A 20,965-nucleotide genomic window follows, 5' to 3' on the forward strand; every position below is an offset into this window, starting at 1 on the left:
CTTCTGAGGTGATTTAATCTGGAACAACTTTCCACCACATTTTCTCTATGGAACATTCATATATTTATTTAAATGAATCATGTCCCCTCTTGGTTGTCTCTTTTCCAGACTAAATAAATCTAGTTGTTGTCACGGGTGATCCCACGACCCATATCGCGGATCACAGGCTCACCCGTGCTTCCCGGGGCTTGCGGGCGTGGTGCCGGCGCAGCTTAACTTATCCTATTCTGGATCCCCAGCAGAGCTCCGTGCCTGTCATCCGCATCACCTATAAGAAATATAAAGGGCCAGCGCACAGCTGATTGGTGCGCTGCCTGATAACTTCCCCTTTAAAAGTCCAGCACCTTCCTTACTACCTTACCAGATCTTTGTGCCTTACAGCCTGAGAGAAAGACTCTACTGTGATTTACCTGCATTCCAGTGTCTCCTGCATTCCTGTGTCTCCTGCTTTCCTGTGTATTCTGCGTTCCTGTGTCTCCTGCGTTCCTCCATGTTCCTGTGTATTAATGTTCATCCGTGCTGCTGTCCTGTGTGCAGTGTTCCTGTACCCATCTGCTTAGACCTCCTGTTGCTGACCCCGGATTGGACTCTGACTTTGTATCTCTGCCACCTGCTCTGACCCTGTGCCTGTACCTGGCCATGAGATTGTCTGCCGTTTTTGTCCTTCGACCTTGGCCGCCACTGCAGACAAGTCACACCTGTGGAACGACCTGGTGGTACCACGCCATTACGGAACGATACAAGGTGGCATTTATTATCAACCTTCTCTCCGGGAAAGCCCTGGCCTGGGCTACTCCGCTATGGGACAAAAACAACCCAGTTATGGCTTCTCTCGCAGCCTTTTTGTCTGAATTCCGGTCCGTGTTTGAAGAATGGTGCCTCCTCCGCTGAGTCTGCCTTATTGAATCTACGTCAGGGGAATTCCTCCGTGGGAGAGTATGCAGTCCAGTTCTGTACCTTGGCTTCGGAACTTTACTGGAATGACGCGGCCCTGTCTGCAGCTTTCAAAAAGGTCTATCCTCTCAGGTTAAGGACACTCTGGCTGCTCGTGATCTGCCATCTTCTCTCAGTGGTCTCATTTTCCTGGCCACCCGCATTGATGTGGGTTCAGGGAGCGTGCCGAAGAGTCACGTTTTGAGAAACCTCATGTCCGTCCACAATGCCTTCCTCGCCTAGCTCCTGCCTTACAAAGACCGTTCCACTTGCAGAGGAGTCTATGGAAGTGGATAGAGCCAAATTGTCACCTCAAGAGCATATCAGAAGACGCAAGGGAAACCTCTGTCTCTATAGCGCAAGTCCTGAGCATTTTCTTGGGTCTTGTCCTATCCAACTTTAATGTCCGGGAAACGCCAGCACCTAGGGTTTTTTGGAGAAGTGTCCCTAGGTGTAAGCAGTGCTTCTCCACACCTGTTGATTCCAGTGCTTCTCAGCATTGGCACCGGCACCCAGATCCAGGTCTCTGCCTTCTTGGACTCCGGCTCCGCGGGGAATTTCATGGATGCCGCACTGGTTTCCCGGTATCACATTCCAGTGGTCCTACTAGACAAGCCTCTGGTAATTTCTTTAGTTAGCGGGCAAGTACTCTCTGATCGGTACGATACCGCACTGAGCCGATAACCATGCAAGTCAGTTGGGGCCCGGACTACCAGTCTCGTTGCTTAGAGGTTCCTCCCCTAATGTCTGTCTTGCTAACTTCCCTGGTCAACAAGCCTCTGTAGAGTCTTCCAGTGTGCTACCAAGACTATGCCGACGTTTTGTCTGAAAAGCAAGTGGAGGTCCTGCCACCACACTGCCCATTTGACTGTCCCATTGACCTCCTGCCCGGTACGTCTCCTCCACAAGGACGAGTATACCCGTTACTGGTGCCTGAGACCGAGGCTATGTCTGCCTACATAAAGGAAAATTTGCAGAAGGGATTCATCTGGAAGTCTTCTTCCACTGCTGGTGCTGGCTTCTTCTTTGTATCCAAGAAGGATAGTTCCCTCCGTCCTTGCATAGACTACCGCGATCTTAATAAAGTTATGGTGAAAAACTGCTACCCTTTGCCTCTCATCACTGAACTCTTTAACCGCCTATGGTGTGCCAAGGTTTTCACCAAGATGGATCTGCGAGGGGCATACAACCTCATTGGTATTCGGGAAGGCGACGAGTGGAAGACATTTTGAGTATTTGGTATTGCCATGGACTCTGCAATGCTCCAGCAGTATTCCAAGAGTTCGTTAATAATATCTTCCGAGACCTGCTCTACTCCTGTGTCATAGTCTACTTGGACGATATTTTGGTGTTCTCTCCAGACTTAGAGTCTCACCTGACCCATGTCCGACAGGTTCCCGTGCTTCGGATGTGGTTGGAGAAGATCCTGATCCTCCGGAACGACTGGTTCTTGCAGTGCCAGTGAACCTGCGGCAGTTTCCACCAGGCAAGAGGTACGTCCAACCTGCCCTTCGGAAGAGAATTCTGACTTGGGGACATTGCTCACGGGTGGCTGCACACCCTCGGGTGCAGTGTTCCATAGCCCTTATTTCCCGTTACTATTGGTGGCCAGATCTGGCCAAAGATGTGCGGGATTTTGTGGGTTCCTGCATTTCCTGTGCTCATTATAAGTCATCACGCTTCAAATCTGCTGGTCTTCTGATGCCGTTGCCGATACCCAGCCGCCCGTGGACTCACTTGGCCATGGACTTTATCGCAGACCTTCCATCGTCCTCTGGGAATACTGTCATCTAGGTGGTAACCGACCGGTCCCATTTTGTCTCGTTGCCAGGTCTGCCGTCTCCTCTGCATCTTTCCAGCCTGTTCTTCACCCACATCTTTTAGCTGCATGGACTTCCACTGCACATTGTTTCGGACGATGGGGTCCAGTTTTTTCTCCCGCTTCTGCCGATCTCTGTGTAATCAGCTCCAGGTGAAATTGGACTTATCATCTGCGTATAATCCGCAGTTTAATGGACAGGTAGAGAGAGTCAACCATACTCTAGGCTGCTATCTTCGTCATTTTGTCTCGGACCGACAAGATGACTGGTCTGTGTTATTGCCGTGGGCGGAATTCTCGACTCCGAAACGTCTGGCTCTATTCCCTTCTTCATAGTCTATGGTCAGCATCCACATCCTCCTCTTCCTCTGCCTGTGTCCTCAGATGAGGAGGTGAAGCGTGACCTCCATTGAGGAGGTGAAGCGTGACCTCCATTGAGGAGGTGAAGCGTGACCTGAAGTCCATTTGGGAGCATTTGCTAAACTTCTTTTGCATTCTCCTTAGGATCTCCTGTTCCTGCAATTAGTGGAAGAAGTTGCTGAAAACTCGGGACCTATACCCGCTGATGTCTTTCGTCAGTGGGTAGAATTGATTGAGCTAAAACCTAGCCTGAGACACAAAAAAAGGGAAAAATATTTAGTTTATGTATAAAAGGTTTAAAACATATTCAGCTTAAAGTGTGTCATTCCAAAAAGAAAAATTATTTTGTGGACATTCAGGTATCATATGGTATTGTTATTGATAGGGATGGTGATATCAATTATTTGTGGCTCTGACATAGGCCAGCTGCACACGAACATGTTCAGCCCAGGTAAATGGGCCCATATGTTTGGTCTGATCACATGTCCTGATTATTACACAGAGTGGGAGTCTGTGCACCACCAAAAAATATGATACAAGGACTCCCTGTCTGTCAGCCTACCCACAGCTCCAGCACCATACTGTGTAATGTGGTCCGATATGACCAGTTCCTTTTGTATAGGCTGAAAATGCTCATGTGCAGCCATCCTTAAGATTTTCTTTTGCAAATGAAAGCTGTATAACATAGCATTGATGAGGGAGCTAATTTTTTTGAATACAAGCATTAACTTTGTAAACATAAACATTATTAGTCTGCATTATTTATTTATTTTCTTCGTTATACCCACATTGATATTAAACAGATTGAAAATGTAAATTTACCTGCAAATTTGACATGGAATTTATTTTCTGGTTTCAGTATTTGAACATACAATGGACAATTCGGAGCAAAGTCTTTGACGGCCCAGGCTCGTAATATTGTTTGATGGTCCTAAATAACAAATATATATTAATTTACCTTATTAGCAAAATTAAATTGTTTCCCTCAGATCCCCATATAATCAATCAATTTATAATTTTACCTAATATCCAGAGATATCCAAAGTTAGTTGAGGAGGATGTGGTGTCCTTGGGCTTAATTCAGGAACTCATCCCATGCTTTCTCAGCATGCAACAGTAATGTTATTTGACCAAGGTGACATCATGTCAGGTTGTTTAGCCACCTTTCATAAACAAACTGTACACCATTCATAAATCTGATCACATGAAATCACAGCATGCCTTCATGGAGGCATGGGGAGGAGTTAAAAGACCATAGAGATATGCAGAGATGTCATGTGATCAGATACATGCATGGGAGACAGTTTGCTGAGAAAGCATGGGGATGAGTTGCTGGATTTAGCCTGAGGAGGCCATGCCCCTTCAACTCACTTTAGATTTGCCTGGGTACCAGGTAAAATGATACATTTTAAGTTTATATGATATGCGGTTAACAATTTTTAGCTAGAAGTAGATTGTCAGGTATTTAATAGGGCTCTATGAGAAACTGCCTTTAGCTGTCCCCTTTAAAAGGTTTTAGACAGTCACTGCGTAGTCTTATCTATTTACAGAGCTAAATTAGCAAATGAAATATCCTTGAGGTGTACAAGGATCTTAGACTCTTAGCTACCTGTCCTTCTCTGTCTGCTGTGTATAGACTTGAGAAGACTTTGAGTAATAACGCTCATTGTAGGAGAAGAAAAGAGCAGAACGGGATTGTGAAGAGTTTTTACCTTAAAAATTACATTGCAAAGTTTACTTTTACAGCCTGCATTATTATTTTCGAAATGTTTTAAGGGTTTAGTTATAGTTTTAATATTTGTATGGTATTTTAAAAATATACAGGAAATTATATCAACTTATAATTGGGTAATCAAATACAAATGTCAATTTTAAATAAGTCAATCATTGTAATGTCACATGCTTAATTTACACAATCCAGTTATAGGATCATAGGGGGAGATTTGTCAGGGCTTGTACTCCAGTTTTCTGGTGTAGAAGCTGAAATAATCTTAATTACTTGCAAACCTCAGAAATTGTAATTAGTTTCTCCCATATGTCACCTTCCTCTTAAGTGGCTGTGAAATGGTGTGAAGGGGGGTGTAGAGGCCACCTAAAGGTTAGACACCATACATTCTAGAGTATTGCAGCCTGTAATGTATTTTCCACTGGTTTATTGTTGATGAAAACATTAAAAGCATGTAAAGATGAAGTGCACTTTGAATTTAAGCAATTTTACTTACAGCTGCTGTCCTATCTACTTCACATCTGCTGCTGAGTATAAAACATGCCTCTGCATTATCCATCCTGGAAAAAAATACAGGCATCTACTATGACTGCAATGCTGGGACAGGATTCAGAAATCAATGCATACTTCTTTCATACATTTTTGTGACTTTTTATTTTCAGGTAGTTGACAATATTAAATGCCTTCCATAACTTACACCAATAATAAATATTTTGGCTTTTGTATTGCTATTTAGCAATGCTATTGGTAAAATGAACATAATGGGGGTCATTCACGTTTTCCCGACGTGTTACCCGAATATTTCCGATTTGTGCTGATTTTCCTGAATTGCCCGGGGTTTTTGGCGCACACGATCGGATTGTGGCACTTTGGTGCTGGTGTGCACGTGAAAGAAATCGGGCGGCGCGACCGACGGATTTGGAGAAACTGCCACATTTTTTTAAAAAAAGTGTCGCTGGACACGCGCTTACATGCACCAGGAATAGGATCGTGAACTCCGTCGGACCTCGGCGAACTTCAGCGCAGCAGCGACACCTGGTGGATTTCGGAGGAACTGCCTTAGTGAATCACTGGAAGACCCGAATCCACAGCAGAGAACACGCCGCTGGATCGTGAATGGACCGGGTAAATAAATCTGCCCCAATAAATACTTAATTAAGTTCAAATTGTCATTTTCATAAAATATACTTATCCCTTCCATAACATACATTAAAACAGTTTTCTCCTATGCTGTGGAATTTCTCCTAGAAAAGTGTTTAAACATTATATTGTTTGCCATTATGTCATACTCAAGAATTACATTGAGTCTATGGAACGTTTATAAATTCTATTATTATTATCATCATCATCATTATAAAAATATAGAAACCATTTTTTGATGTTACCTCATTAAAAGTATATTAAATTAATATATTGCTAAAGAAATAATATAAATAAACATATTGTTAGTCTGAATGCTGCTCCCAATTTCTAGATTCTGTCTCACTCCACCAACACCACCCTGTAAGTGCATTCCAAAATAGGAGAGCTTCCTACAAATCTCTGTATCAGTGACACGTATAAAGAAAGTTGATATGTGGCTCAGGCCATTAGCTATATCAGTCTTATTCTCTACCTTCTCTATTCTCAGCCTTGACTGGAGACTTAGATATTATAAATTAGCAGGGATAGAATTAACCTGACAGTGTAAATATTGAGACCATGCAATTAGTTCTAAAATCAGGATAGTGTTCAAATTCACAAGAGTATATGTTAGTACATTTTATTAATTATATTTTATTATCAACATTTAATAATAATAGTAATAATAATAATAATAATAATAATAATAATAATAATAATAATAATAATAATAATAATAGTAATAATAATAATAATAATAATAATAATAATAATAATAGTAATAATGTTTTTCACAAGACAAAACCTATAACTATTTCCTGTCATTTCATCATAAATTAAAGGGATATTCTCATCTGGGAATTAACATTCAGTGTCATTAATCTGCCATATATAAACATTTCTTCAATTAGATGTCATTAAAAATAATTTACCTGGATAAAGATAATTTCTCATAAATGTAGTCATATGGTCCTTTAGAAACAAGATTAACTCCTTGGATACGGCCACCTCTGCTGGAGGGATTGCCCAAAGAAACAAAGGTTTTTGTATATGAAATGTCTGGGAGTTACTACATGTCCCACAGCCGTCCTGTGGTAATGTACGCTGAATCCAGGACTCAGTAGTGCATGTCTGGCCACCCCTGCCAGAATGTGAGGTGGATGTATTCGAGGAAGCTATCTCGTTTCTAAGGGACAATATGGCTACATTTATGAGAAATTAATTTATGAGAAAATCTTAACAGAGGAACATTTTTTTAATAACATCCAATTAAAGAAATGTTTACACATGGCAAATGAATTAAATTAAATGTGAATGTCCAGATGGGAAAACCCCTTTTCTTATATTTTCTTAAAGCGCATGTGTTGTGAAACCTACAAAGAATGTCTTGAAAAATTTGTATTTCATTGGGTCGATACTATAAAAGCAACAGTATATGTTGTTTCTTGAAATTCAGTTTTGAAATATTGACTCACAGCAAAATGACAAATGTTCAAATGATGTAGCTCTACTCAAGCTAATTTTTATTTTGTATATAAAGGACACATACTATTCCATGTTAAACTTTAACTTGTAACAATCTCAATTGTTACAAATGGTATGTGTTAAATAGTACAATTTAAAAAAAAAATCAAATATGTACTTACTTTGCTCTTAATAGATCTTGATCTTTAAGTGCTGAGCCCTGTAAGTAGATGACTCTTTGGGACCACATAGGTATCTGAAGGACACGTCTCACTTGGACATCCATCTCAGTTGGACACAAGATCACCACATAATAGTCCTGTATTCAGTAGGGAATTGCTTCAATATACGCAAACCAGATCAGTGGGCTGTTTGTTAAATATAGTAGCATATGGAGCCCAAGTACTAGTTATTCTTACGACCTCCAGTTAGTGGCACGGATCTGAACAATTAAATCAAACAGTGCACTTTTTTTTCACTGCACTGGGAGGGGGTGGCACCAGACCATGGTGTTGGTTCGGACACCCTGAGTCTGCACAGTAGCTACAGCATGCGCCAAGTTCAAGCACAAGCTATAGCACAGTTCTATACCAGGTTGGACCTGGTGTAAAACTGAGGTAGGCTCACAATATAATCAGCAATTGCGCCCACGATGGTGAGTGTGGGGGGATGGCTTTTGAGTCTTATACTGGTGAGACATATAATGCATCTGTCCCCAATCTGTTTTAAGTGGTTAATGTGTTAGCCAGTCCACCCAGCTGCCTTTGTGTTGAAGATAACTTATAACCCAATTGGTCTACCTTTGTCCTTCTGATTATATTTCCAAAATAGACAATGATCCAATATCCATTATAATAGCCTACAATTCTCTATTCAAAAATGTGTGTACAATTTAACCCAGTGGTGAGACTGGAGTGCAATAGTATGACAGAAGCTAGAGATGCCTATTCAACATGAAGTGGTTAAAGATTCTGGGATTTTAAGCATCAGGATGACTGCAGATTGTAAGTTTTTGCATATCCAGGCATATGATAGGCCATCATGTCTGAGCCAACTTGATATAAATTCAAGTGTATTAATCAGCCCTTTTATGTTATGTTATATGGAAAGTTCAGCAGTACCTGACACCACACCTATCATACATTGTCTACGATCAATTAAAGCATTAGCAAAACAAAAAACACCAGTTCATAATATCTGCTTGACATTACATTATGTTACGGCATGAAAAGCACAACACAACTTACAATATAAAGGTCAATGCTGAATTATAAGCAATGATAGTTAAGTAATAATAAAATGTACCTGAAGCCTTGGGTGTGCATAGAATTCATTCAAGAAATCCATTAGTAGATCAATCTTCAATGAGCTGACACATAATACTACATGTTTTTCTGTTTGTGCTCTGTGTCGGCTATAGTTTCCCCCTGACTTTTGCCTTTCCATCCACAGATAAGCCAACTGTTCAAACTGAAAGATACAAACAGACATGAATAATAAAGGCAAAGAGAGAATCAATAGAAGGGCTCTATGCTTCAAAAGTTCATTATCCCAGGTAACCCTTTGCAGGAGATTCGTATGAAGGTGCTCAGCTTTTAGCATTGACAAATTCCTATAGTTAGTATATGTGAAAATAGAAAAAGAGAGAGCTGGCACTCACCGTTTGTTTAAAAAGTTTAATATTTATTCCAAAATGTTAAAAAGTCTTTCCTGTGGGAGAAGAGGATATTACAGGAGCCCACTGGTGGCGGAGGTCCGATTAGCGCTACAAGCCCTTATTCCTGTGGGTTGGCGGCCTTAGCTGATTCTTAAGTGCGAGGCGTCGGCCCCTTAGTACCTCGAATGGGCCCAGAAAATAAGGACCAAGTTTGTAGCCAGGGATCTTCAAATGGACATATCTGGAGGACAGACAGACTTTATCTTCAGGCGAGAAGACTGGGAGGCCTACGTTTTGCCTGCGTTTTGGTTCGGGCGGATGCCCGACGTAGAGAGTGGTGAGTTTGCTCCCAGATGGACTTTAGATCTTGCACCAGTTCTTCTACAGCAGGAACATCAGAAGGAACGGCAAAAGTAAGAGGTGGTTGTAGAAGTCATCCGTAGACTATGAAGAAGGGAGCATCACCGGCAGATTCAGAGTCTAGAGAATTATAAGAAAATTCCGCCCAAGGTAAGAGGGAGGACCAATCGCCCTGTCAAGCAGAGACAAAGTGTCGCAGATAGCAGCCCAGAGTCTGGTTGACTCTTTCAACCTGCCCTTTAGACTTAGGATTGTATGCAGAGGAGAAGTCCAGCTTGACCTGCAGTTGATTGCAGAGGGAACACCAGAACCTGGAAACAAACCAGACCCCACGGTCTGAGACAATGTGCAGGGAAAGACCATGTAGCCGGACTACATGGAGAAAGAACAGACTGGCAAGACAAGGAGCTGACGGCACACCTGGAAGAGGCACAAAGTGGGACATCTTGGAGAACCAATCTGTTACCACCGAGATGACTGTATTACCGGAAGGAAATGGGAGATCCATGGGCAACTGGGTATTAGCAACAGCCAGAGCAGACCTGCTGGCTTGAGACATGATGACTTGTTATGAGCACAGGAAGTGCAAACACTCGAGAAAATCTTGAACCACCTTGACCAGATCTGGCCACCAGTAGTAACAAGATATGAGAGCGGCAGACCTCTGCACACAAGAGCCCCAAATTAGTTTTCTCTTATGATGAGCAGGTCAGACATTAGCCTTGCCGGGAGGAAGCTGCTGCAGATCCACAGGAGCGGCAATAACCAGCCGTTCCGGAGGAACAATATGACAAGGAGCCGGTCCTTCCTCAATCACATCAGAGGCATGAGAGAGAGCATCAACCTTAACATTCTTCTCTGCTGGATAGGTATAGGAGATTCTTGTGATCCATTCAGATACAGACTGGATGATGAACTTCCAGCAGATAACGCCACTCTTCCAAGGCAAGTTTTATGGCCAGAAGCTCCTGATCACCTATGGAGTAGTTCCTCTCTGCAGCAGAAAAAGTCTTTGAGAAGAAACCACAGTTGATCGTTCGGCCATTGGGCCCTTTCTCCGTATCAGGCTGCGCGAGAACTGGAGCTGACCCAAAGGCAGACTTCAATTTAGAAAATGCTTCTTCAGCCACTGGAGGCCAGAGCTTAGAGTTTTGCTTTGTTAACGCCACAATAGGCGACACAAGGGTGGAGAAATGTGCTATGAACTGCCAGTAGTAGTTAGTGAAGCCAGGGAATCTCTATATAGCTTGAAGTCCTACTGGGCGAGGCCAGTGGAGAACCACAGACACCTTGGTGGGATCCATCTGTAGACCCTTGTCAGAAATTATATACCTAGGGAACGGAAGACTCTTTTGGTGGAACTGGCACTTCTCAGGTTTTGCATATAGGTGATTGGCCCTTAGACACCTGAGAACTTGTTGTACATGGGAAATCCCGGTCAGTAAAGAACACCAGGATATTGTCCAAGTAGACCACAACACAGGTATATAACAGGTCTATGAAAATGTCATTGACAAATTCTTGAAAGACAGCAGGCGCATTGCAGAGTCTAAGGGGCATGACTATATACTCGAAGTGCTCATCTCAAGTGTTGAAGGCAGTCTTCCATTCATCCCCTTCACGGATGCGGATGAGATTATATGGCCCCTGAATGTCAAATTAGTGAAGACCTTAGCCCCACGCAGACGTTCAAAGAGTTCCGTGATGTAGGGTAGTGGGTAACGGTTCTTGACGGTAACTTTATTAAGCCCACGATAGTCTATGCAGGAGCAAAGAGTACCATCTTTCTTTGCCAATAAAAAGAATCCAGCACTGGCAGGAGACGAAGACTTGCGGATGAACCCTTTCTGTAGATTCTCTTCGATATATGTTGACATGGTCTTGGGTACGGACAATCGGTATACCCGACTTTGTGGAGGAACCGAGAGACAGCGTGACTGGCACTTTGGACCCTAGTGAAGAATCTTCGCAGTCTGCCAGTCAAGCACTGGAGCATTTTATTAAATATACAAGATAGGGTCCAGAAATAACAGCTGATTAATGTCCAGATGAGTAGCTTAAATTATATAAATAAACAGAGATGTCCATGGTATATCACAATTCATAAATTTGTATTAGTAAATGCCAAAACAAACATTTAAAAACATTTAAAAAGCACTAACAGTGCATGAACCAAGCCAATAGATCCATTGCCTAAGGTATAAAACAAAGTGGCTTTAACCAGATAAAGTGCAACAAGTTATTGTGCAAAAAATAGTTAATCCATAATTATCCATGTATCATGGGTGTAAAGAGTAGACACTTATGGATCTGATGCTTTTTACCTTACTGATGTTGCACTTTATCTGGTTAAAGCCACTATGTTTTATACCTTAGGCACTGGATCTATTGGCTTGCTTCATGCACTGTTAGTGCTTTTTAAATGTTTTTACATGTTTGTTTTGGCATTTACACAAGTTTATGGCCTTGTGTAGAAATACATTGGGACTGCTGGACAGTTTAGGAAGCGGAACCTTGGCGGGATCCATGGCCGGATCTTACTGTCAGGCATCAGGGGTAGTGGACCAAGTGGACTACCGCGGACGGTGATGGAAGCCAACACCTGGGAGCAGAGTCTAAGTGGCACCCGGTTTTCACCAGAGCCCACCACAAAGATGGGTTGGACTTGCTGCAGCATGTTACCACCAGTGCACTCCGCACGCGCAACTTTATCCGTGGTGGCAGCCAAGACAAAGTTTAAAGTTGTGAGGCAGAAGCGTGGCCGGGGACAGGCAGTAGGTCAGGACAACGGAAAATCAGCAAAATCACAAAGGGCTTGGTATACAGCTTTCTCTCAGGCATGGAAGCACAAAGATCCGGCAGGGAATTTATCAGAATTGGCAGCCGGCCAGCGCCAATTAACAGCACCCTGCCCTTTTAAATCTCAGGAAGCCGGCGCACAAGGTCCTGAATTTTATAATTGTTTTTTTAGCAAAACGACTTGGATCAGGGAGTAAACACGGTATGTTTCTGCATCAGTATAGCTACAGCATTCTCAAGGTATGTTTGGTTCACAATGAATAAAAACAAATGGTTGGTTTCCTTTAAATCAAGGATAAAGTTAAATGGTTTTCCCATCTGGGCATTGACATTTAATTTAATTTACCTGCTAGATAGATAGATTCCTTTAATTGCATATTATTAAAAAATGTGCATGTGTGAAGATTATTTTCCTTAAATGTAATCATATGGTTCTTAAGAAATTAGATTGTTGTCATTGGATAAGACCTTCACTGCTGGAGTGATTGCGTAGAAAAGCAAATTGCTTTTGAAATGTCCGGAAGTAACTTCATGTCCCACAGCAGTCTTTTGATAATGAACACTCAATATGGGTGGTCAAGTAGAGTGCAACTTTTTATAATATGAACAATAACATTAATTTGCTGAAATGGGAACACCCCTTTAAACTTTCTTTGCATTGAATATACTTTTATGGTACATGTAATTTTTCTAAATGCAGAATTTACTTATTTAGAGTTGCTATGCAATCTGCTTACATTTATCAATATATGAGTCTTATATGATTCATTTATTTTGTCAGCTGTTATATTTTCTTTATTTTATTATACTGATGGATTATTGATTATTGTCCCATAGAAGTGAATGTAGCGATGTCTATGCATCCTTGCAACTGAGACCCATAAGACTGATGGTGGTCCAAACAGTCAGACCCTTAGAGATTTTCAGAACAAGATCCCTAAAGCCCCTGTTTAAAGTGCACATGCACGACCCTCACTACATTTGCTTTTTCCATAAGGAAACTGGTCAACATACTGAATTAAACTACGACCAGTATGTTGCAAAACTGTTTAACACCTTCTACAACATGTTTCTTTCATGGGCATCATGGTGGCACAATCCAGAAATCCTATTTTGAGATAAATGGTTGAGGTAAATGTTTGTATTAAGTCCCAAAACTAGAAAGCTTAGTGCTTAGGTGAAGATTTCCCTGCCTCAAAATTCCATTATATAATTTATATGAGTCTTACAGACAGCTATGTTGCACCTTGATGCAGTACCGTGAATCACAGTGGGTGGGGAATTCTGCGGTGGGGAGAGCTTGACTTCAGTTGTAAATTATCCGCCTCCCTGACGTTATGCAAACTCATTTCAATTTAGATTTTTTTGATTATGGCACCAGGCTCGGCCATGAAAGAAACATGAACTGAAAGGTATCTAAACAATAAAGTTTAGGATGATTTATATTGTGATTAAACATAACCTTCAACCTCTTAATACCACCAATACAGGTTTCTCCATCAGTCACTGAAGGGCCTTAGGCTAGGCCAACAGGTTTCTTTGTCAGCTTAGTCCCCATGCATGGGTCCCCATGCATGGAAGAGCAGTTTCTCAGCTGTCTTATGACACCTAGCAGTTCTGCAAATTTCCTTTCTTTCTATAAACCTAGTAATAAACTGGTTTAATACCCAAGATTACAGTGACTAGGTAGGATTTAACTGTTTTTTAGACTCAGTATTATAATAATCATAATTATACAATTTTTTTATTGTAGTTTTTATTTAAGGTTACATTTTAACCACAACATAAATCACTGAAAACTTTATTGTTTTGATGTGTTTAATTAAGAAGGGGATGGCATTTGGTGGGTCTTCTTTTGATTAGCTGACCACCAATAAGAATTTATGATCTGAAAGGAATTTAACTACGAGAACATAATAATAGTGGTTGGTTAGGTCAATTTCTGCTGACAAGTTCCCTTTAATTTTGTAATTTACAAATAATAAATTAAGTGGTGGTCATGCATTAACTCTACTGTTCAATACACACAGGGGTTTAGGTGATCTCTTGTGATCACTAGGCTTCCCAGCATATAGTACTTAACACTTTTCACTATCCTTCGGATAAGATATAAGTACCATTGGTATATAATCCCTCTAAATGGCTACTGTGTAATTTTTACTTTTCCCCCTGTGGAAATTGGAAACTTGCAAATGAGGTTATGCAAATGAGGTTATTATAGGTGGTTGATTTTTTTACCTGGATTGGGAGAACAACTAATGCAACACAGATCATTATGACAACCAAAAGTTTTGACTGCCAGATTTGTGGGGTCACATCTCCAAAACCCACAGTGGAAAAGGTAACAATGCAGAAGTATAGAGAATCAAACAGCGTCAAATTATTTCCAGCTCGCTCCAGGTGCTGAATTCCACAGATGCTGAAAAACACACAAAACATTTCAATAAAAAAAAACGCAACCAATTACAGCTACAAATCTGGTATCCCTTTAGCTCAAATGGCACAAAAATGAATGCATTTACTCCTCAACAATTTCTGTTTATGCCGGTTTCCACATACAGAATATATTTACAGTGGGGGAACTATCCCAATGAAAAAGACTGGTTCATAATTGTAAGTGTTCTGGGATCACTTCTATTAGCAAAGTTGCACAATATACGTTTGGGCAGATAATCTTGTTCATAGGGCATTATCATCTGTTGTTTTGTGATATTGTACAGTTTTGTATTGTAGTTCCCTCTTCTTCAATGCTTTATTTATCAGGATGAATCAGGAAAAAGGGCATTATATCATCAAGGCATGTAAAGCAGCTTCAACAATATAACAAATGACAAAAGAAAAAGAACTAACTCACGTCTGGAGGATATAAATTCCATTTGGGTGCACTAAGATCTACACCAGATCCAAATCACTTACCCAAGTGTTTGATCCTTTTTTGAGGTATTGAGTGTTTCAGTTATTGTAGACTTAGCACCACTAGTGTAGACTTGGACGTGGACTAAGCTGTTATCTAAATTATCTGAAGTTGATAAAGATTCTGAATTGGTTATTTTCCAATATCCCTGCAGCTAAGGAAAAATGATAGACTAAGGCTTCCTTTACACAATTTTTTTGTAGGACTTGCTATGAAAAATGCTATGAAATTTATACATATGTGAGTAGGTTTTTATGGCTTTGCGGCCATGACATTTTGCCATGTTCTTATTTTTTTCTCTATTTTGCTGCAAGACGGGAAAAGCCAGATAAAAAAAGACATCAACAAATCATAAACTCCATGGAGTAGTAGAGTTTGAAAAACCCAGTGGCTAGGATAAAATGTGTTGTTAGGTTGTGCTATGGTTGGAAAAAATATTTTTAGGGTGTGGGTAGGGGTTCTTGTGTTCTCTAGGCATCTGGATATTGGGGTAAACATAATGAAAAAAACAGATGGCCTATTCGGTACACTGCCTCAGTGACATGGAAGTGAACACATCACTGGATTAAAAAAAAAAAATTCTCAGACTTTGCATTCACATTTCAGGAGCGAATTGCTTCCGTCTACATGCTCCAAGTAAATACAAAAGTAAATATATATACATATACAGGTGCACATAAATATAAATGAGTCTAACTATAAGTGTAAAACTGTGAAAGTGTATACACATCCATTGTAGGGAAGGTATTAGATAAATAGTATGTGATTAAATTACTTGGCAATAGATAATTATGAATAACTCATGCAATAAAAATATTCAACAATAAAATTAATAACCATGTACCACCTAACTGGTATGGTTTCAGGCATAATATTAGTTATATAGCTAGAAGCATGACTGCACAATCAGAAAACAAAGACATAGGGTGCTATCCCTAAGCCTTATCCTTTACCTATTTACATAAATTTACTCTTATGAAGTATCCCTTACTGCTACAATGCAGCTCAATAGATATGTTGCCCCTTTCCAAGATGGCGCCGTTATACTGATGCTTCCTGTCTGGCTGGATCACATGACTGTGATGTCATTCTGACACACATCCAAGATGGGGCTGGTGTACTGTTGCTTCCTCTTTTGCTGAATTACATGACTGTGATCACTATGACACACTTCCAGCAGAATGATTGATTTTGTTTTGAAGCTAACGGCTATTGTGTATTACAAGTAGGTGGGTGTTAACTTCATCTGGATGGTCTGTTCTTGAGCTTTATATATTTATATACACAATATCGTACTTTATTACACTACTTTATTGACACTGTTTAACTATACGGGATTGTAACTTTTTATTTTTATTAACAATTTGTATTAACTCTATAAAAAAGAAAATTGTAGTTATTATGTTAAAGGATGTGAAATCATTGATTCATTGATTACCTCACTAGTTTGTACCAGTGTATATCTGGCCTGCACACCATGTTGTTGTGCTTGAAAAAGGCTGACTCAAGCTAAAACGTTGCACATGAGGTGAAATGAATTCCTCACTTTTCACTTTATTGGAAGTGCTGCCTCCTTTTTTTGTAATATATATATATATAATTTTTTTTAAAATTTGCGCAGCAGTTGTTTTAACTTCTTGCAGTGCAGTTGTATATAGTTAACTGCAGAGGGCACCACATGACTGAAAATGAATGAGATGTGCCACGTGTTGCCACCTGCTATTTCTCTGAAAACAAATAATGTAAAATGAAAAATAATAGAAATATTCATCTTATGTAAAACAGCAGTTGTTCTAAATGTACTTTAGGCGTCATAAGAATATAATACTAATTATTCATTTATATACCGCACACATTATATGCAGCGCTGCACAGAGCTTGCCAAGCCGTTTCCAGTCCCCATGGGGCTCATAATTGAATCAACCTATCAGTACACTTTTGGAGTTTGGGAGGAAACCAGAGGACCTGGAAGAAACCCACGCAAACACGGACACACTTTTTGCAGATGTTCGCCTGAGTGAGACCAATGTTGTTTATGTTCATGCAGACCTAAACTGGAGCAGGCCCGTGTACTGTATTACAAAAATGATCTGCAACCGTAGCCTAACCAAGTTTGTTAAAAGGTGCAATTTTGGCCCCTACACTAACGTGAACTTGACAATTTTATATACGGCAGGTCACAATGGCATAGCTCCATTTATTTTGCAATTAAAAACTACTCATGTGACATTCTGCACCCCCTAAATGGAAGTCTCACTCCCCAGATTTCTGAATTGTAGCCAACATCGGCCAGGACTCACAGAATGTCATTAATCCCTTATCTTGAAAGTTAAAGAAAAGGTGTGAGCCCTGAATTACCTGCATTATCTGTACCTGCTTATTGCTGGCCCTGTGCTAAATCACAGGCGATAACTAGGAGCTGCTCCCTTCACTGGTAACTGTAGTGAATGCAAAACAGAAACATATAACAAACAAATACAAATAACAACCAAGATCAAACAAACTGGGTAAGAACCATCACTGCAGAAAACTACGAGAAATGCCAAGATACTGGCAAAGGTCAGTATAACAGCAAAGGACACAAAGGACAGTAGGATAAGAGGTAGAAGACAATTATTCAGCAGCAACTGAAAAAAGTTATAGGTGAGTTTGAATGGAGTGCCTGGACACTGCCCCAGCAGCTGATTGGTCCGACTGGCACCAGTAACATACCCCCAGCTCAGAGAGGCAGCTTGGTCTTTAAAAACAGCCTCAAGCAAAGCATAGCCCCAGGTGAAGTCACATACCCACAAACAGTCCAGCAAGAATCCATTCCGATATTTCTGATATCCATTTTTGGTTATGCCTTAGAGATTCGTTTTGAAGCTTGGCTGTTATACCTAGAAACACCTTAACATTAAACCACTAAACTGACATTTCACCACTCTCCAATATTATACACAATGGCAATTTGTCTATAAAAAATGAAAAATTTGTAAAACATATTAGATTCTCTAAATTCTAATAATTAAAAACCCCAAAAAGATGGTATATTGGCCATATATGTTATAGAGCAGGAGGAGCTGAACAAACTGACATGTACTTCTGTAACAAAAGAATAATTGTGACTTTGTGCATTTATATTAGGTCTGACCACTGTATACAGGATTATTTTTTTAATGAAAATGAGTTTATTGGGGCACCAGAGACTATATATTATATTACTAATATTTATTCTGCTCTATTTTTCATCTCTCTACATTTTCCTATAAGGGATATCAATGATTGTACAAAGGGGAGGTCCTGGATGTCAGTTAAAGGAAAGTGGTAGATCAGTAGGTGAGGCCCTGCCCATTGTGCAATGAGAAGCTAATTTACAGCTAATTGGCTTTGGTGTACTCAAAACCAAAACAAATCTATTTACACCTGTGACAGAGGATTGACTCTTTTACATAGTGGGTATATACTTTCTTTGTATAACTACAGTCCAATATGTTCATAAGCTCACTCAAGTCTGACCCTTAAAGGGGGTCTCCAGTCACTATATGTACTGGCCAGTTCTTTTGTATAATTTATAGTTACACACTCTTACCTTACAAGCCTGGGCTGTATACTTTGTTTTCCTATACTTCACTCCACAGCTCACTGCTGCAGATGGCCGCCCCTATTCTGCCAAAAGTGCTCTGCCCATGTATAATGCTGGGTGCACCAGAAATCATGAATGTGTCGCTTTCCTGCACTGGCCCAGCAGAGTTCACCAACTATTTGGTTTAACATAGGTCGTGCAACAGACTTTGCATGTTAAATCTGGCGCACGGTCCGACTGAGCAGAGAACTCCCCCTAATTTGTGTTGCATGGTGCCTAGTGCAGCTCTGCAACACAAAACAGTTGTGTGCAACACATATATGTCGCGGACACTTCTTAAATACCTGTGCAAGTAGTTCACACTAGAAAGAATGTGCAATGTCTCCCACAAAACTGGCACAAAGCCCTTAGTAAATGTTTCCCTATATCTCCCACAATCCCCCTGGTTAGGGTAGCTTCTTCACACAGAGGAACATGCATCCACAACCCCACAGCAGGGAACAAGTACTGGAGAGCAGAGAAAGTATACAGGTTGTCTCTGTGGAAACTAAGTGCAGCAGGAGCTGGCAATGCACAGGAATGACTTTGATTTCATGAAAGGGGGGCAGAAGATTTAATGACACTGAATTAGTGAAGAGATAAGTGTGGGGAGATAAGGTGTAGTGAGGTCAATCTTTGCCACCCCTCTAATCAAAATTCTGTCTCAAAAGGTCAAAATCCAATGAACATCCACTGTACTCCTACAAAATGTAAATAGGAGCATAGATTTTGTCTGTTTACAGAAAGTTGAACTTTGGATTTTGTGCAAGGTAGAAGATTAGCAGTCATTTACAGAAAGTACAAGTATGTTTCCCGTAAATAGAGTTTGCTTTATTATCTATGCATCACAGTGCGAGTATTTCAACACCAGGTAGGGGAATGACAAAGAGATTTAGTTTCCTAATTGATGATTGTGAAAGTAAAAGCAAATAACAAGGTAAAAATAAATATTGTGATAAGCTTTGCACTTCAAAAATGGCATCATTTAACTTCAGTAGTCTTTTATTACTGCCTAAACTTTTCTTTATATGATACCCCTGACGTGTTCTTCTATTATCTGGCTGTTACACTAAAAGTCTGTATTATGCAATGTTACTTTGTAGAGGTATTCTGTTGTGTAAGATCAAAATAAAAATAAACATAAAAATCTTTAACCCCTCTTCACCGACACCCCTTTCAGCTCAATGACCAAACTCGATTTCTCAAACCTGACATGTCTCACGATAATTAGATATAACTTCGGAACGCTTTAACATAACCAGGTGATTTTGAGAATGTTTTGTTTTGTTCTGAAAACAAGTGAAAATTTGGCAAAAGTTTGTAAAAATTCTTCAAGTTTGAAATGTTCTGCTTTCCAGACAGGAAGTAAAACTACCCAAAAAGCTTGCTAATTAACATTTACGGAATGTCTTCTTTATGTTGGGATGATATTTTATGCATCCTGTCATTTTTCTAGGATGTTATGAGGTGCAGAACTTTAGGTGCGATTTTTCTCATTTTCATGAAAAGCCGCACAATTCAGCTTTCAAGTGACTTTGTAAGGCCTAAATAATAGTTAAACCCCATAAATTACCCCACTATAAAAAGTTCACCCCCTCAACGTACGTAAAACAACTTCAATTGAGTCTATTAACCCTTTAAGTGTTTCACATGGGTTAAAACAATAGGGAACTGTGATTTAGAAACTTTTGAATGTTTTTGGAAAATACATTAATTTAGGCCAAAACTGACAGTTTCATAATAGATGAAACGATGAAACTCTCTGCAACGTTTGATGCCCAATATCTCCCGAGTGTACTGATACCCCATATTTGGTGGTAAACTGCTGTATGGGCGCACAGCTGAGCATAGGATCAAAGCAGCGCCAGTCACAGCAGATTTGTATTGTCAAATTGTACAAGCTATAATTTTTTTTCTTTTGTTAATGTGAACATATGAGGGCTTATTATGTATGGGATGAGATACAATGTATAGATAATTCATTTTGGGGTGTCAAGGTTATTCATGAGATTTTATTAATTATTTCAAGGGGGACAGAAACAAAATCATCAATTTTTATTTTGGTTTTTTAGCACTTTTCCCCCCCGCTCACCGCAATGTAAAAAATTTTCCATCCTTTGGCTTCAACAAGCGTTCATTCAATCGATTGTTCAAGCCTTTACACTGCAATACACTTGTATTGCAGTGTACAGTGTTAGTAACTGAGC

At 40.2% G+C, this 20,965-nt stretch overlaps 1 protein-coding gene across 8 annotated transcripts in view; it reads right to left on the reverse strand.

Annotated features, from left to right (window-relative positions):
- KCNT2 (potassium sodium-activated channel subfamily T member 2) overlaps positions 1 to 20,965 on the reverse strand; it is a 537,964-nt gene that overhangs the window by 165,155 nt on the left and 351,844 nt on the right. For all 8 annotated transcript variants that reach the window (XM_072126927.1, XM_072126928.1, XM_072126923.1 and 5 more), the window contains exons 9-13: positions 14,479 to 14,659; positions 8,730 to 8,894; positions 7,607 to 7,743; positions 5,335 to 5,398; positions 3,935 to 4,043 (exon numbers count right to left, since the gene is read on the reverse strand). In XM_072126927.1, the coding sequence (XP_071983028.1) occupies positions 3,935 to 4,043; positions 5,335 to 5,398; positions 7,607 to 7,743; positions 8,730 to 8,894; positions 14,479 to 14,659 (656 nt within the window). The remainder of the gene's footprint in view (positions 1 to 3,934; positions 4,044 to 5,334; positions 5,399 to 7,606; positions 7,744 to 8,729; positions 8,895 to 14,478; positions 14,660 to 20,965) is intronic.

The sequence above is a fragment of the Engystomops pustulosus genome, chromosome 10 (assembly GCF_040894005.1).
Source record: "Engystomops pustulosus chromosome 10, aEngPut4.maternal, whole genome shotgun sequence".
In the NCBI taxonomy this organism is placed as follows: Eukaryota; Metazoa; Chordata; class Amphibia; order Anura; family Leptodactylidae; genus Engystomops; species Engystomops pustulosus.